This window comes from Podarcis cretensis (assembly GCF_951804945.1).
Source record: "Podarcis cretensis genome assembly, chromosome: 2".
Taxonomy (NCBI): Eukaryota; Metazoa; Chordata; class Lepidosauria; order Squamata; family Lacertidae; genus Podarcis; species Podarcis cretensis.
In genome coordinates, this window is record NC_137171.1 from 9,992,651 (window position 1) to 10,011,438 (window position 18,788).

The 18,788-nt window shown below is 46.3% G+C and overlaps 1 protein-coding gene across 2 annotated transcripts in view; it reads left to right on the top strand.

Annotated features, from left to right (window-relative positions):
* Positions 1 to 18,788, top strand: part of LOC307210630 (unconventional myosin-Ia-like) — a 55,785-nt gene that overhangs the window by 26,924 nt on the left and 10,073 nt on the right. For both annotated transcript variants that reach the window (XM_079966661.1, XM_079966662.1), the window contains exons 15-24: positions 1,297 to 1,359; positions 3,732 to 3,932; positions 5,439 to 5,665; positions 6,031 to 6,231; positions 7,276 to 7,369; positions 8,345 to 8,494; positions 9,436 to 9,504; positions 12,216 to 12,302; positions 14,454 to 14,528; positions 16,955 to 17,089. In XM_079966661.1, coding sequence (XP_079822787.1) covers positions 1,297 to 1,359; positions 3,732 to 3,932; positions 5,439 to 5,665; positions 6,031 to 6,231; positions 7,276 to 7,369; positions 8,345 to 8,494; positions 9,436 to 9,504; positions 12,216 to 12,302; positions 14,454 to 14,528; positions 16,955 to 17,089 — 1,302 coding nt within the window. The remainder of the gene's footprint in view (positions 1 to 1,296; positions 1,360 to 3,731; positions 3,933 to 5,438; positions 5,666 to 6,030; positions 6,232 to 7,275; positions 7,370 to 8,344; positions 8,495 to 9,435; positions 9,505 to 12,215; positions 12,303 to 14,453; positions 14,529 to 16,954; positions 17,090 to 18,788) is intronic.

Sequence of the window (18,788 nt, forward strand, 5' to 3'; positions counted from 1 at the left end):
GATCAGAGAAGCAATTGTATTTTATAGGAAAATATAAATATAAATATAGTCTAGTATGTAAAAAAGAGGGGGGAATGCATAATGTTGGTGGGTGGGTGTGGGGGGGTAGTTGGGATGGTCCTGTTCATTTGTTACAACAGAACAGGTAACGAACCATTGTTATGTGGAAGCCCTTTTCCTGTTTGCAAGAGGAGGAGGTGTCAGTGGCTACTAGTCATCATGATGACTATATTCTACTCCCAGGAGCAGAGGCTGCAAGCCTCTGAATACCATTTGCTAGGGAACAACCAAAGGGGAGAGAGTTTTTGTGCTAATGTCCTGTCTGTGGGCTTCTCAAGCATCTGGTTGGGCAAAGTGGGAGCCAGGATGCCTAACGAGACAGGGTGAGGAGCTGAGAACCTGTGTTCTGGCCCCCGCCTGGATGCTGTTAGACTACTACAACTCACATCAGGAGCGGTGGGGTGGTGCCACCTCCCTGCCGCTTGATGGGATGGGGCAGTGAGTTTGGAGCTGCAGTGGTGGAGTCAATCTAGCACTCTTGCCAGGGTGGCCTTGGAGCTTTGCAACCACCGAGCCAGCATGGTGTAGTGGTTAAGAGTGGTGGATTCGTAATCTGGTGAACCGGGTTCGCTTCCCTGCTCCTCCACATGCAGCTGCTGGGTGACCTTGGGCCAGTCACACTTCTTTGAAGTCTCTCAGCCTCACTTACCTCACAGAGTGTTTGTTGTGGGGGAGGAAGGGAAAGGAGATTGTTAGTCACTTTGAGACTCCTTAAGGGGAGTGAAAGGTGGGATATCAAGTCCAAACTACTTCTTCTTCTTCTTCTTCTTCTTCTTCTTCTTCTTCTTCTTCTTCTTCTTCTTCTTCTTCTTCACCCTGCCACGCTCCTGTAGCACTTTGGTAAGCAGTAGTGATGAAAGGGGACATGGGTGGCGCTGTGGATTAAACCACAGAGCCTAGGGCTTGCCGATCAGAAGGTTGGCGGTTCGAATCCCTGCGACGGGGTAAGCTCCCGTTGCTCGGTCCCTGCTCCTGCCAACCTAGCAGTTCGAAAGCATGTCAAAGTGCAAGTAGATAAATAGATACTGCTCCAGCGGGAAGGTAAACGGCGTTTCCGTGCGCTGCTCCGGTTCGCCAGAAGCGGCTTAGTCATGCTGGCCAGATGACCTGGAAGCTGTACGCTGGCTCCCTCAGCCAATAAAGCGAGATGAGCGCCGCAACCCCAGATGATGAAAGCCACATTGTGTGCCTCCCTTTCCCTGCTAACAACATGCTTCCCCCCCCCCCCCCCTCCAGGGCATCGCTTGGACTCCTGTGGACTTTTTCGATAACAGCATAATCTGCAACTTGATAGAGGATGTAAGTTGTTTCGGGAGCAATGGTGGATAAAGTGGGGAGAGAAAGAAGACTTGTAATCCTATAAATCCAAGACCTCATCCCTTGCAGAGCCTTTCTTTGCTTCCAGTGCTCATGTTGTGTCTCTAAGGCAGGGGTCAGCAACCTTTTTCAGCCGTGGGCCGGTCCACCACCCCTCAGACCTTGTGGGGGGGCTGGACTATATTGGGGGGGGGAATGAACGAATTCCTATGCCCCACAAATAACCCAGAGATGCATTTTAAATAAAAGCACACATTCTACTCATGTAAAAACACCAGGCAGGCCCCACAAATAACTCAGAGATGCATTTTAAATTAAAGGACACATTCTACTTATGTAAAAACACCCTGATTCCCGGACCGTCCGTGGGCTGGATTGAGAAGGCGATTGGACCGCATCCAGCCTTAGGTTGCCTATCCCTGCTCTAAGGGCTCATCTACACTTCCGCTTGTCCTGCTGCCACCACTGAATCGGAACAAACATCAATAAGTTTTTCTGTGGATTGACGTTTGTTCCGATTCAGAGGTAAACAGCAGGTTTCCCCAGGAAAAGTGGCAGAACAAATTAAAAACTAGGCATAAGACGGGTAGAACAAGGTGGACAAGGAGGCTGCATAGCCCCACAGCGTTAGTTGCATGTGATGCAAACCCTTTGCTGAATCTTAGCAGGTGTGGGTGTGCTCAGGGCCTGGAGGGGAGACTGCCCAGGACAGATGTAATCAGAGAAGTTCCCATGGGGTGGGGGTGGGGCGGTGAGCAGTGCTGAGGAGGTTGAGGAATGGCTTCCCAGCTTGTGGCAGGTTTCAGTATTCTAAACCATTGTCTCAAGTGGGAAAAGTGCCTCTGAGTATGTGCAGAGTGCCTTCTCACTTTGCCAATGCAGTTGGTCCCTGCCCCAGAACACGCAATAAAAACTTAAGAGAGTGGTTGGCAATGTTTCCATGCAGGGCTAAGTCCTCACACCTCTTGGTTTTCAATACAGTGGTACCTCGAGTTAAGTACTTAATTCGTTCCGGAGGTCCGTTCTTAACCTGAAACTGTTCTTAACCTGAAGCACCACTTTAGCTAATGGGGCCTCCCGCTGCCACTGTGCTGCTGCTGCACGATTTCTGTACTCATCCTGAAGCAAAGTTCTTAACCCGAGGTACTATTTCTGGGTTAGCGGAGTCTGTAACCTGAAGAGTATGTAACCTGAAGCATATGTAACCCGAGGTACCACTGTAATGAAAAGCTGTCTTTTGCTAGGTTACTGTGACCAAAGCAACCATCACCCAGTCTCTTGCCCAGCAAATTCCACTCTTCCTTTCCCACCACCGCCTCCCTTCAGCCAATGCCTCCTTTTTCTTTCACAACTCCGGCACACTCTGGCATTTTTGCCGTAGATAATCTGGCCTGCTCTGCACTCATTTCTGTCCAGTGCTTTATGAGTGCCAACCAGGGTCAAGACCCAGCCCTGCATGAATCTATCTTCAGCCGTGTGTGTGTGTGTGTGTGTGTGTGTGGAGTGGTGGAGAAGGAGGCCAAAGAACACAGCCTTGCCTTTCACAAAAGAAAACTGCTCTAGGTTTCTGTCTTTCCCTTCAGTGGGCTGAGTACTTCACAAACAGATGGCTTATTTTTTTTTAAGAAAAGAAAAGATAAACAGAGGAGACAGGCTAACAAGCACAGCGGAGAGAAGGGCCGTGGAGGAGGAATTGGAAAGGCCAGCAACCATGATCTGTTTTTGTTTTTTTAACTGCATCTGCAAGGAGCAGGCATTTGAAAGAGCTGATGACACCCCATGCCTGCTTGCTCAGAAGTAAGCTCCACTGAGTTCAGTGGGCCTTACTCCCTGTGAAGTGTTATCATAACCACTTATGCATCAGCAAACAGAGGGCAAAGGAAGAGGCAGGTTTGCATAAAATGTGGATTTGCTTGTTAATGTGTATAGATGCCAATCTGGAAAATAGTAACTAAAATTAAAGTGGAAATGAAGTTACAGTGGACACTCGGGCTGCGAACGTGATCCGTGCGGGATGCACATTCACAACCCACAGCGGCACGTTTTGTGCATGTGCAACCCCTGAAACCCGGAAGTAACCGTTCTGGTACTTCTGGGTTTGGGCGGGTCCGTAACCTGAAAAAATGCAACCTGAAGGGTCTGTAATCCGAGGTATGACTGTACACTTCTCACCACATTGTAGAAGACCATGATCTAGACTAGATCTTCTGGACACATCAAATAAACTTTTTAGTTAAATGCGTTGCAAACTTTGTATGAGAAATCGCGTTGGCTGACTGAGGTTGGCGGCGTAGTGCCCCATTTGCCCTAGTGGACCAGCGTGCCCTGCAGTGTTCTAAGTGTTCTTTCCGTAGGGCAAAGGTGGGATCCTGGCCATGCTGGATGAGGAGTGCCTTCGCCCGGGCGAGGTGAACGAAGCCACATTCCTGAACAAGCTCAACCAAGTCTACAAGGGACACCAACGCTACGAGAGCAGGGTCACACAGAATGACAAGCGTATCATGGACAACAGCTTGCATGCTAGCTGCTTCCGTATTCACCACTATGCTGGCAAGGTAATTGGCGCTAGGAGCCTTTCTCAAAAACGGGTCCGTTTGGGGAGCGCAGGAGGTTAGAGCAGGGGTAGCTCCGCTGCAGTGCTGGCATGTAGCCCTTGGGAAGGTGGTGAACCTTGAGCTGGAAAAGGTTAGCTACCACCCCGGGTTAAAATATAGTTTCCTAAAGCTGAAGTGCCTGAATCCCTTGGAATGGTTTGGGAAATGTGGTGGGGAGCATGTGAGGTGAAGGAAACTCCTGACACAAGATTTACCCACCCGGGAAGAATGGCAGATGAAAGTGGTGGACTATATGGAATTGGCGGAAATGACTGGCAGAATCCGAGACCAAGGTGAAGAGTCGGTGGAAGAAGATTGGAAAAAATTAAAAGTCTATCTACAGAAACATTGTAAAATTAAGGAATGTTAGAAGGTTGTTGGAATGAAGTAAAGTGGTTTTAGCAGAAATGATATAAGGATTAGGTTAAAATTGACTTCTTAATTTGTGAAAGACGTGAATAACAGTATATCAAGATAAATTATTAGGATAAAAACAAAGTTGGAAAGGATTTGCTGAAGCATCTAATTGAACTAGAATACAAAAAAGGGAGGTGTGAGGAGGTCAAGGAAATAAGCTGATGAAAAATAAGTTATGGGAAGGTTAGGTTTGTTTTTTGTTCACATTTTTCTGTGTTGTTTTTTTCTCTCCCCCCCCTCTATTTTTTGTCTGTTTGTATCTATTGTGATGCATTGCTTTGTTTTTTCATGCCTAATTTAGTGTTTTCTTTTTGTAACCTCTAAAACTGGAATAAATATTATATATATAAAAAAAGAAGGAAACTCCTGCTGCGTGACAACACACAGAGAAGCGTTTCTGAACTGTGGAGCTCCATCCATGTGAAATCCCTCGCGAAGACCCACCAGGTCTTATAGAATTATAGAAACATAGAATTGCAGAGTTGGAAGCAACCCATCTGGTCCAAGGCGCTGCAATGCAGGAATCTTTTGCCCAATGTGGGGCTTGGACCCACAACCCTGGGATTAAGACTAGATATAAGTAGGGAGAAGGCTTTCAACCTAACCTTCTCTTGAACGTGCTAGTTCAACGTGGATAAATATGTAATTTTTATTTTTATTCTATTTTTGTATGTGAGCCCCCACTTGTAGTCTGAGGTGGTGCAGACCAGAGACTTGCTTACTACCTTAGTCCCAGGTGGGCAAAATATACTGCAAGGTGTGGTGATGGATTTCCCTTGAGTAAAAGGAGAATTGGACAGTCCTAGGAGAAACCTGACCCTCTAAGAAGGACTTTAGCACAGACAGAAAGGTTGGGAGGTTCTTGGGAACCATGACGGAGTGGGAGTTGGGTTGTGGGGCCAGAGCACTTTGTTTCCATCTGAATGTGTCTTTTCTCTCATCTTCAACTTGAAGTCTTCCCTTCAATGTGCCTCTATCAATGGCTGATGCACTGTGTTCACTAGGAATGTATCTGAGAATTACTTAGGCACTGAGTCTTCTCCACCTCAGGTGACCTACAATGTGGTCGGATTCATAGAGAAGAACAACGACCTGCTCTTTAGAGACCTGTCACAAGCCATGTGGAAGGCCAAACACGTTCTCCTGCACAGCCTTTTCCCTGAAGGGGACCCCCAGAAAGCCTCACTCAAGCGTCCACCCACCGCTGGTTCACAGTTCAAAGCCTCTGTGGCCACCCTCATGAAGAATCTCTATTCTAAGAACCCTAATTACATCAGGTAATTTGTGTGTGTATGTGTGGGTGTGTGTGAGAGAGAGAGAGAGAGAAACTGTGGATAGACATCTATTTATTTTGGAAAGCTGATTGTTCTCTGTGCATTCGGACACTTCTTAAGATCTCATAACAAAATTTTGTGTGATGGTTCCTAGGATCAAGGAGCAGGCTTTCATCTATGTTTAGATATAATTCAGCACCATTTTGATAAACTGAACCTTTAAAGGCTGCCCTGATTTTTTTATGTCTCAGAATTCCCAGGCATTTCTGGGTATGAGGCTGCTACTGGAATTATCTTTGGACCCAGCCAGTTTGTTGACAGAGATGGGAGAGTAATCTCACTCAGTAAGGATGTCCTCTTTGCTGCAGGTGCATCAAGCCCAATGACACCAAAAAGGCTGCTGTGTTCACAGATGATCTGGTTCGGACACAGGTGCGCTACCTTGGCCTGTTGGAGAATGTGCGTGTCCGGCGGGCTGGTTATGCCTATCGGCAGCTCTATGACCCATGTTTGGAGCGCTACAAGATGCTCTCCAAGGAGACTTGGCCAAAGTGGAAAGGCAGCGCCAGGTAGGACACAGAAACTGCAATGTGCTGGAGAAGTTGCCATCAGAGCCTGGTGGTTACATTAAGGGATCATCAGAATATCCACATAGTGGACTCATTCAAGGATTTAATAATGCTGATACAGGGCTAGAGAGAGAAACTTGGAGGGCTTCATTTGGCTGCTGGGGGTGAGATCCCCGACCGCTGGGCTAGGCTTTGCTTGGGAAGGAAACATGTAGCACATTTGTGTGGTGATGGGGACAGATGCAGGTGGTTTTGGAGGGTCATCCCACATCATGGACTGGCTGGATGCAGAGGAGTGGTGGGAGGCACTAGCTGGGGGAACTCCCAAGGGAAGAAAGTTCAAAGCCAAGGGATTGGTGGTGGGACAATGATGACTAGTTAGAGGGAGAAGACTGGGAGGAGGAGGTGTTGGAAGCAGGGTTTAGTGGGCAGGGAGAGGCTGGGGCAAAGAGTCCAGGCTCAGAGGGTGGAAAGGAGGGGGCCAAGAGGCAGGTATGGGGTAGAGTCTCCCCCTCCTGCTGCGACCAGCTCCCCTCTCCACCCTGGTCTCTTGGAACATGCAGAGAAATGAAAAGAGCAGAGCAGAGGTTGATTGTGCATGGACACAGTCTACGATTGCTTGGCAAAAACCCTACCGAGGAAGGGACTTAGGAAGCAGTGGAAGGTGAGGATCTTTGGTCCTTGCAACGGTCTTTTTGTAGTTGGGATTACTGGCCTGCACTGTTTTAGTTTCTTTGAATAAAGAGTTAACTTCATTGACACTGTGTTTTCATTGCTGACCTACAGTTGATTCTGGCTCCTGACACCCCACTTTGCAGCTTCCCATGCACAGGCTCTCTTAGGCATATGCATTTTGGATGTTCCAGGCTTGTGCCAGCTGGGTGGCCTGGTCTGTGGTGGAGACCTGCAGTGCAGCTTGGCATTAGGCACATGGGCAGTAACACCCCTCCCACACACATAGAGTGGCCTTCCCAACCAATTAAGAGTGAGCCCAGGTGGTGGCTAGGCAATCTCTGATCTCTTATGTTTCCCTTTCTGGCGCAGGGATGGTGTTCAAGCCCTTTTGAGCAGTCTGCCCATTGACTCCAAAGAACTGGCATACGGTCACACCAAGATCTTCATCCGCACGCCACGCACGGTGAGCAACTGATCTTAGGACCAACAGGGGAGGTCAATGGTTACCAGCTCTTCTGGAGTTAGTGGGAGGAATGAATGTTGCTCCTAGGGTTGCACAAAATATTTTTCACTTAAGGCATGTGTATTACAAAATGAAAGATATGACAAAATATATGTCACCACACTGCATAGCCAGCCATATTCGTCTATAGACTTTCAATATTTTGTGGGAAAGGGTTCAACTGCATACCGGAAATTTAGGTGAGCTCAAAGTTATCCATCGCCCTAGCGCAACAAATCCACTTGGGGGGGGGCACAACTAAAATGGACTTTTCGTGGTTGGGAAACTGACAATGAAAAGTGTGGGATAAGCAAATGATTAATGGGAAAACGTGTAAAAACAAATAAGGATGAATGCTCAATAAATCAACACATTTTTGGAACTAGTTTTCCCTAATATATTTTCATGAATGTATTATTACGCACTTTCGTGGAGAACTTCATCACAAAATTTGGATCAGTGTGAATTTCAAAGGATGGCTGCGTTTTGGCCCTCATATTGTTTCAGAAAGTGCAAATTTGATTTGCTTTTAAATGTGAACCGAGTTTAATTTCTATCCCAACTCTTTCTGGAAGTGATCTTCCTCTCACTCACAGATTGTAGCACACATGTCTGCTGGGAAAGTAAGATAGACTGCAGAAGATCAACTGAAGGTGTGGCCTGGCCACTGTAGCCTTCACTGTAGTTGCATTTACGAAACCCACTTAAAAACACAAAGCTATGCATGCAAAATGCCCTTGGTTGATGTGGGAACCTGAGGATAGGAAATCTACAAGGAGCAGAAGCTGGTAATCTTAACATTTTAGGCCCTGAGGATTTGTCTGGTAGGAGCATGAAGGAACATCAAAGCTAACATCAAAGTTAATGCGGATCAGGCTGTAATTTCTTCCATGGTCTGAACCCTGTATTGGTGCTTTTCAACCTTTTCCTTCACAGCTTTTTTATTTGGAGGAGAGACGCCAGCAGCGGATACAGGAGCTGGTTGCACTGATCCAAGCAACCTTCCGGGCCTGGAAATGCCGCAAGAACTTTCTAGAGATGCGCAAGAGCCAAATCGTTATCTCTGCCTGGTACCGGGGCCATGCGGTAAGATGCAGAGAGTGATACACGTACGATTTTATAGACTTGGGTGCTTTTTAACTTGCAGACCCCACTGTCCTCTGTGTTTTGCAAAATCGACAATAATGGGCCAGTATTAAATCATCGTCTTGCTTGCATCCATGAGAATTGGGAAGGCTGTTAGACAGAGTGATACTTGGCTCCAGTTTAACAAGGGCATTTGCAATGCAGTTTGAAGAAATATTTGCATTCCATATTTGTTCTAGTTATTGAAAGCAAGAGGTGAAAATCACACCAAGACGAGTTCCAACCTACCTTGATATGTCAGTAGGGGCGTACGGGGCGGGGCGGGGCGGGTGGAAGCCCTCACAAGGCTGCCTTCTTACTTACAACCAGTCAAGCGGGTGGATCTGGCTGTCAGTTTCCTCCTCCTTAGTCTCAGTGTTGCCTTAGCAGAGGTCAGAAGAGGGTGTGTGTGTGTGTGTGTGTGTGCAAAACTAGAATTAGTTGGCCCTGCCAGTGTGGTGTAGTGGTTAATAGTGATGGACTCGTAATCTGGTGAACCGGGTTCGATTCCCCGCTCCTCCACATGCAGCTGCTGGGTGACCTTGGGCTAGTCACACTTCTCTGAAGTCTCTCAGCCCCACTCACCTCACAGAGTGTTTGTTGTGGGGGAGGAAGGGAAAGGAGAATGTTAGCTGCTTTGAGACTCCTTAAAGGGAGTGAAAGGCGGGATATCAAATCCAAACTACTCCTCCTCCTCCTCCTCCTCCTCCTCCTCCTCCTCTTCTTCTTCTTCTTCTTCTTCTTCTTCTTCTTCTTCTTCTTCTGTCATTGGCTCTGGCGCCATCTACTGTTGGCCTCCTGGCCTTCTACCGTACCAGTCAAAAGGGATAGGAATTACCACTGATGACTCCCTGTTTGTTCATGGCCTGGCGGTCTACTAAAGTGAGTGTTTTATTTTGCAGCAAAAGAAGAAATATGGGAAGATGAAAATGTCAGCTCTTCTTATCCAGGCCTATGTCCGAGGATGGAAGGTGAGGCAGGTGACATCCACAATATGGTTGCGGCCAGGCCTTTATAGGTTCTAGGGATTGGTTAATTATATAGTCAAAGTAATTAAATAATATGCAATAATTTTTATTTTAAAAAAATAATGTTCTGACGTGATATATTCAATGATCATTTATACAACAAAATCTCACGTATTCTTCAGTAGCCTGGAATTTTTTGTCAGTTGCAGACAACTTAGGAACAGCTAAAAGGGGCTCAGATGCTAAGTAGCCAGATGAGGCTGAAATGTTAAGTTTGTACACTGTTGCCCAGATTTTGTTATATTGCCATTTCAAATACTTGAGCATGCATGCACATGTGTGCGTGCCAAACTGGAAATATTTCAGGACAGAACTATACAGTATATGATGTCCAATGTTGTCTGAGATGTTATTAGTAACGACCAAGAAAATTGTAGGTCTTAGTGAAGCTGCGCCATCTTCCGTTACTAGTGCTGGATTGAGATTTATGGGGATTTTACAAAATTGGGGGGGGGGGCGCTTTGACTTTTCCTGTACCAATAATGTTGTAGTGGCATAACCACAATGCTTGTGTTGTATTGGTGGTGTCCAGGAGCCAAAACCTGACTGCGTGTGGCAGAGTGTAGGGAGGAACAGGGCTGAGCTGTCTCGGACTGTAGCTCCACTTGTTACAATACAGTAGCATTACACTAGCAAAACAAGTTAAAACACTCCAACTGAGGTCAATGGAGACTGAGAAAAAACTGCTCCACTTCCTCTCATTCTGCCTACACTGTTGTGAAACAGCATAAGATTCCAATAATGCTAAACTGATTTTAATGAACTGCCAGTGCAGTGGGCCCATAGGTCTTCACTGCCCACTTTTGTGAGAAAGGATATTGGGAAAATCCCCCACCCTTGGACCTACTCTCTGTCTGTTTGCTCCTGTATGCATGCTTCTTTGGGTTAATTCAGATGATTATGCACACTTCCAGACTGTTATTATTTTGGGGTAGGATTCAATTACATACTGGAAAATTAAGGCCACACAGTTATAATTGATTGGGAGCTATCACATAACAAACCTACTTCCCCAAAAGATCATATTTTTTTACGATAAGGAACGTGCCTGGAAAGTGTGGGGTTAATACTTGCTCTGACAAGTCATCTAACTCCTTCGCAAACAAATTAGAACGAATGCTGAATAAAGAGGCAGCATCATCTAACGTCTCTGCAAAACAGGATGATTGCACAATAAACAGGTGTCCCCTCCAGACTTCTGTTTTATTGTGGTTGTCTTTTGCAACGTATTCTTGACACAGTAATAGTGAATTAGTGGTGGATTTATTCTGCTTTGGTTTGCCCTGTGATGTTCCCACAATGCTACCATTCTATTGCTGTCCGAAGGGGCTACAGTAAAACAAAACCAGGACAGAACGAAACCCAACATTTGTGGCCAAAAAAGTTAATGGGATTTCATCAGGAAGTTATGGGGTATGCACAAATCAGAAATGAGGTAGTGCAGGCTTCCTCAACCTCGGCCCTCCAGATGTTTTTAGCCTACAACTCCCATGATCCCTAGCTAGCAGGACCAGTGGTCAGGGATTATGGGATTTGTAGTCTCAAAGCATCTGGAGGGCTGAGGTCAAGGAAGCCTGAAGTAGTGTGACTAGCTCAAAACTTTTGCAGACAGTATTGAAGATGGTGTGTGACTGCTCTGAGAGCATCATGCGCACAAATAATCATGAATGTACAATAAAAAGGTGTCTGGAGTGGCCTATTGCAACGGGTATCACATTTCAAGACGTTGCCTGTAGAATTTCCCCTCCTGATGAAAGATGCAACTTGCTGCATGAGATTAAAAAAACCCCTCTTATCTGTGCAAAGTAGCATGCCATAGTTGCAGTCCATATGTTACAAGCTTGAGCTGCCAGCTGATTAATGTGTTTTTTTAATAAAATAAAATAAAAAGTTAATTGATCATCATTTTAACTGGTTATTAGATTAAATTTATATACAGATGCATGTTACAAAACATATTCCACCTAGGTGTCTTTATGACATATTGGATGTATAACACAATTTAATAAACAAACACTACTCCTTATTGTTGGAAAGGAAGACCACATTTTATCATTTGACTTTAAATTCCCTGTTAGAAGTAATAAGCAAGAACCAAAGCACCCTAAAAATCAATAAAGGTGTGTATCGTTTTCAGCCTCAGAGATGAAAAAAACTGCACTTCCTGACTGATTGAAAGTGACCCCTGATTAATCAACTTAAAGCTTTAGTTGACTGATCTGCTGCTTTAAAGTTTGTCACCATAAGGAAAAACCCCCACCTTATTTGGGTTCTCCCTGCCTCTTTCCCCGTCAACCTCCGCTGCCATGGGGTTCTTCTGTATCCATAACCTTCTTCCACATTCTTGTAAACACATAAATAAACACACTACTAACCATTTTTGGAAGGAAGAACTTTATTTACTTTTTGCTAAATTCCATATCACTCACCAGAAACAAAATAGCGTATCAGCCTCATAGATGAAAAAATTGCCCTTATTGGTTGAAAATACTCCCTATTGACTGATTAATCAACTTGAAGCTTTTGTTGATTGATCTACTGTGTCAGCTAGGACAAAAAACACACTGTATTTGATTTTCTCTGCCTCTCTGTCCCCCTCCCCCCTTTTCTGGGCTCCTTTGGGGTTCTTATCTATCCCCTCCCTTCCTCCACAGTCTCGTAAACTCCTAAGGCAGCTGAAGCAACAAAAGAGCCGCAATCATGCTGCCACCATCATTACTGCTTACTGGAGAGGTTATCAGGTAACAAATCTGACACTGGTGAACGTGTCAATTACTCCCCGCCACTTTTCTCATCCATTTGCAGTCCATAGCTAGGATATCTACCCACATTGTATGACATTTCCCAGGGTGTACAGTGGTAGCTCAGGTTAAGTACTTAATTCGTTCCGGAGGTCCGTACTTAACCTGAAACTGTTCTTAACCTGAAGCACCACTTTAGCTAATGGGGCCTCCTGTTGCTGCCGCGCTGCCGGAGCACGATTTCTGTTCTCATCCTGAAGTAAAGTTCTTAAGCTGAAGCAATATTTCTGGGTTAGCGGAGTCTGTAACCTGAAGCGTATGTAACCTGAAGCATATGTAACCCGAGGTACCACTGTAATTCTAAAAGAATTATTTTGTGGGTCCTTAGTTTTTCTGTCCTTAAAGAAAAGGTAAAGGACCCCTGACAGTTAAGTCCAGTCGCAAACGACTCTGGGGTTGCGGTGCTCATCTCGCTTTACGGGCCAAGGGAGCCGACATTTGTCCACAGACAATTTTCCGGGTCATGTGGTTGGAAACTCCATTTACCTTCCCGTCACAGTGGTACCTATTTATCTACTTGCACTTGGACGTGCTTTCGAACTGCTGGGTTGGCAGTCCTTAGTTTTTCTGAATAGGCCTTCCTACCTGGGTTGCCAGCCATGCAGTTACACAAAGTTGATTAATTGTTTGGTTTGTTTAATTCTACAAAAACCAGCATATAAGGGGAGCAAACAAGCATTCTGTACACAGAAAACATTTTTGTTTTTTAGGAGGCACACACATCAGTCAGCAGGGCAGCCTCATAAAAGAGGCATTTCTGCCCACTTTACTCACACGTAGGAAAGAGTACCTCTTTTAGTATTCCTGCATGGCAGGGGGTTGGACTAGATGACCCCTGGGGTCTCTTCCAACTCTACAATTTTATGATCCTATGAATTTACAGTTTGCAGCTTTGTAAGTATTTGTATTTAAGATGCTGTCTTGAGATACCTGCTGTTTTTCAATACAATGTGAACTGACAGACATTGCAACCACGTGTGTGTGTATGTGAGTTTATACACACACACAAGCTGTCTTCATAATTTTCTGTTTCTTTGGGGTTAACCTTACCTGAGTTGAGGTAGAACAGGGTCTTGCAGTGGCTTCAGCCACTGAATCTGGATTTTCATCTCCCTTGCTCAAGTATGACTACTCTCTGCTAAGGAGCAGAGGAAGAACGGTGTCAACTGGAAAGTAGCATGCCTTGTTTCCACAGACCAGCTGTCTCCCAACACAGGGACCCCTGACCATTAGGTCCAGTCATGGCTGACTCTAGGGTTGTGGCGCTCATCTCGCTTTATTGGCCAAGGGAGCCGGCGTACAGCTTCCGGGTCATGTGGCCACCATGACTAAGCTGCTTCTGGTGAACCAGAGCAGCGCACGGAAACGCTGTTTACCTTCCCGCTGGAGTGGTACCTATTTATCTACTTGCACTTTGACGTGCATTTGCACTGCTAGGTTGGCAGGAGCAGGGACCGAGCAACGGGAGCTCACCCCGTTGCGGGGATTCGAACCGCCAACCTTCTGATCGGAAAGTCCTAGGCTCTGTGGTTTAACCCACAGTGCCACCCGTGTCCCTGTCTCCCCTCATAACCTTGTTTAAAAAGCTTTGCAATGTTATTGAGCAAACCTCAGGATTACTGAGAGATTATAAGGAAAGAGAGAGTATCCCAAAAGGTGATCCCCTCTCGCTTTTATCAGCTGTGGTTGTCCCAGAAGGGAAACTTTGTGGGTGAGAGGATTTTTTATTTATTTATTGTCACTGTGCAAAAACCTTCTGGATGTGCTTTTCCTTCTTGCTCGTGCTTCCTCACCCTGCTTCAGCCTTTTCCTCTTTGCTTCCAAAGTGGGAAAGGGCCATAGCTCAGTAGAACACACTTTATTTTTCATGCATGAGGTTTTGGGTTCATCCACTGGCATCTCCAGTTAAAAAGAGGCCTTGTGAACCAGGTAGGGAAAGATCTCTTCTTGTTGCTTGGGAGAGCACTGCTGGTCAGAGTAGACAATAATAGGCAAAGTGGGATGGCCTTATTTGGACACAGCAGCTTCTTTTCTTCAGATGTTATTTAGACTTCAGCACGCTCACCGAGCAGGGCTTTTGTCTGTTTGCAGACACGGAAGGAATACAAGAAGTATTTCCGCTCTGGGGCCTCTCAGCGTATCACTAAGTTTATCTACACGAGTCTGGTGAGTATGTTCCTCCTGGCCCAGTTCTAAAATTATATGCAAGAAATAACATAGCAAGAAAAAAGGGAAAGGGCTTTTAAACCTTTGAATGAAAGTGATGATTGTCAGGAGGCCTCCCACCCTTTTACTGTGACATTGGTACTAGCCCACTGAGCTCAGAGGGGTAAAAGGTAAAGGTAAAGGGACCCCTGAGCATTAGGTCCAGTCGTGGCCGACTCTGGGGTTGCAGCGCTCATCTCGCTTTATTGGCTGAGGGAGCCGGCATACAGCATGACTAAGCCGCTTCTGGCGAACCAGAGCAGTGCACGGAAACGCCGTTTACCTTCCCGCCGGAGCGGTACCTATTTATCTACTTGCACTTTGACATGCTTTCGAACTGCTAGGTGGGCAGGAGCAGGAACGGCCGACCTTCTGATTGGCAAGTCCTAGGCTCTGTGGTTTAACCCACAGCGCCACCCGCGTCCCCGCTCAGAGGGGTAGCGGAACTCAATAAATTTAAATGTTAAGTGTTGCTGTTGTTAGCATCAATGCAGGCAGGCAATGGATGTGCTGTGTAAGGAAGAGTTAACCACAGTGCTTATTCACGGCAAGGGTCTCAGCCCAGTGGTAAATCCCATGGCTTTTACATGCAAAAGGTCTCAGCTACAATCCTTGGCCCTTCCATCTTTCAGGCTAGAGGTGGTGGTAGCAGTAGTTGTTTGTTTGTCATAAAAGCAATGCTCCTTCACACTATAATGTGCACACGACCCTTTTAGATGCCTTGAGGCAGAGGTTCCCAAACTTATTTGGCCTACCACCCCCTTTTCAGAAAACAAAACAAAACTCAGAGCCCTCGTGGAAATCTACTTTCTTTAAATGAACAAACAGAAAGATGAGTAACAAATAGGTGTTCTTCTGTGTATCTATATTTCTACCTATGTCCTAAAGGTAAAGGTAAAGGTACCCCTGCCCGTACGGGCCAGTCTTGACAGACTCTGGGGTTGTGCGCCCATCTCACTTAAGAGGCCAGGGGCCAGCGCTGTCCGGCGACACTTCCGGGTCACGTGGCCAGCGTGACATCGCTGCTCTGGCGAGCCAGAGCCGCACACGGAAACGCCGTTTACCTTCCCGCTGGTAAGCGGTCCCTATTTATCTACTTGCACCCAGAGGTGCTTTCGAACTGCTAGGTTGGCAGGCGCTGGGACCGAGCAGCGGGAGCGCACCCCGCCGCGGGGATTTGAACCGCCGACCTTTCAATCGGCAAGTCCTAGGCGCTGAGGCTTTAACCCACAGCGCCACCTGCGTCCCTTACCTATGTCCTACAACATAGTAAATTTGCCAATGGCTAAATAGGCAGGCAAGCTGCAATCCATTTCCCGGGCCTGGGTGAAGCTGAAAGGGGTTCCCACAAGCCCAGTGTTAAAGAAAATTCCGGGTTGAGAGACTACTCAGCAGCCCAGCTCGTCGGGGTACAAGTCCCCCGTGGGTCCATGTGGTCAGTAAAAGAAGGAAATTCCAGCCAAGTAATCTGGAGCAAAACAGGAATCAGTAGACTTAGATTCTTTATTGTTGCGCAACAGGTTCAAACAGCAGTAAGAACCCTGAGCATGGGGTGACATTCACTTTTAAAACTTTGCCATCATATCCCAGAATAGAGTTCGCACAGCATCATCAATACATCATTGTTACATCACTAACATGTCACAAAAGGGGATGGTTACACAAGATTAGCACAGACAGATATGCCAGGGCAACACCCAAGTATAAGATTAGCACAGGCAAACATGTATAAGTACCCACCACCCAAAGTACAATAGAACTTCCTTGGCATGTCTGGAGCCTGAGGCAAGTCCAGTGATGAGATTTGGCTTCCCTTGGCTAACAATGAGCCCAGCAATTGTCACCTCTGGGCATTTCCTGGGGTAGGAGGTGTGTATGCATGTCTTCATGCTTGGGGAGGTGGCAGGGAAAAGAGTCCTTTTTTCCAAGGGCAAAATAGCGTTGGAATGGAGGAAACTGGCAAAGGAGTTGATTTTACATTATTTTTAAAGCTTGAAAGCTGAGCTGTCAAGTCGAAAGGATACATTCAGGCATAATATTTGTAATATTTAATAACTTTAAAGATGTGCCCCCCTTATTTCCTTAACAGCAGGAAAACCCCCTTGCCTGCAGCACGACTGCCAAATCCAGGTGAGGCGTCTTCCCCGTCCTGCAATGGCGGCTGACCTGGCAGTAAGCCTCATTACACAACAGATGAAACATGCACATTTCCCCTCCAAAATCTCTTCTTTCTTTATGCTTCCACTGCCCCCTTATTTTTATTCAATGAACCCAATGCTACTACCACCCCCTGGATTGTTCCAGCACTCCCTAGGGGGCTGTATTGCCCACTTTGGGGAAACATTGTCTTGAGGGTTTACATGTGCTCTCTGTCTCCCTTCTTATAGGTGCAAAAATTTCTCCTGGGCTTGAAGAACAACCTCCCTTCCATGACAGTGACTGACCAGGCTTGGCCGCCAGCTCCATACAAGTTTCTCACAGGCCCCAATGAAGAACTGAAGAAGATCTTCCACCACTGGAGGGTTAGAGCGGGATTATAGCTCATTTCTATGCGTAATTCTTTCAGAGTGAAATGGAGGGTGCTTCCAGACTGTCACTGTTCTCGCCTGGGATTCAATCACATTCTGACAAATTCAGGTTGCACAAATAATAATAATAATAATAATAATAATAATAATAATAATAATAATTTATTTATACCCCCCCTCCCCGGCCAAAGCCAGGCTCAGGGCGGCTAACACCAGTAAAATTAAAATAATAATAATAATAATAATAATAATAATAATAATAATAATAATAAACCAATTTAAAATACAGGTTAAAATACAATTTAAAATGCAGCCTCATTTTAATAGTAGCCCACGGATCAAAACCATAAGGGGAGGGAAACATAAGGGTCAGACTGAGTCCAAACCAAAGGCCAGGCGGAACAGCTCTGTCTTGCAGGCCGTGCTGAATGATGTCAAGTCCCGCAGGGCCCTAGTCTCTTGTGACAAAGCGTTCCACCAAATCGGGGCCAGTACTGAAAAGGCCCTGGCCCTAGTTGAGACCAATTTAACCACCTTGAGACTTGGGACCTCCAAGGTGTTGTCATTTGTGGACCTTAAATTATAGTTTATATGGAAGCCTTGCACAGCAAACCTGCTTCCACAAATGATGAAATCCTTTGTGATAAGGAAATTGTCGGGGGACATGCAGTGTACGATAACCCTGCCTTTGATGCAGCAGCAGCTAACCTCATCTCAAATGTATCAGGATGAATGTGCAATAAACAGGATGTCTGGAAGTGCCCTCAATTTTGAGACTACTGGCAGCAGTATATAATGTGTATATAATAACTAGGCCAACAAATACGGTGGCCCTGGAGATATTTTGCAAATTATATTTGCGTGGGAGAGGGGCTCCAATAAACAGTGATAGGATGGAAGAGTGGGAAAGAGGAAAGGGGGCGACTCCCCACCCCACCCCCAATTTGCCTCTTCATTTCCCTCCTTCTCAGTGGGACGCGGGTGGCGCTGTGGGTAAAACCTCAGTGCCTAGGACTTGCCGATCGTATGGTCGGTGGTTCGAATCCCCGCGGCGGGGTGAGCTCCCGTCTTTCGGTCCCAGCTCCTGCCCACCTAGCAGTTCGAAAGCACCCTTAAGTGCAAGTAGATAAATAGGTACCGCTTTATAGCGGGAAGGTAAACAGTGTTTCCGTGTGCTGCGCTGGTGCTGGCTCGCCAGAGCAGCTTTGTCACGCTGGCCACGTGACCCAGAAGTGTCTCCGGACAGCGCTGGCCCCCGGCCTCTTAAGTGAGATGGGCGCACAACCCTAGAGTCGGACACGACTGGCCCGTACGGGCAGGGGTACCTTTACCCTTTACCTTCCCTCCTTCTCAGTTACGAATGGAAGAATCTGTCAATCCTGGTTCTCAATTTCTCATTTTCCCAATCTTTAATTCCATTACAGTGGTACCTCTGGATACGAACGGGATCCATTCCGGAGCCCCATTCGCATCCTGAAGTAAACGTAAGATGCGTCTGCGTGTGCACAGGTCACATTTTGTCGCTTCCGTGCATGATGTCATTTTGAGCATCTGCGCATGCGCGAGCAGCAAAACCTGGAAGTAACGTGCTCCGTTACTTCCGGGTCGCCACAGAGCGCAACTCGAACATACTTAACTTGAAGCTACTTCAACCCGAAGTATGACTGTACGCTCATTTCTGCAGAAGTTCATC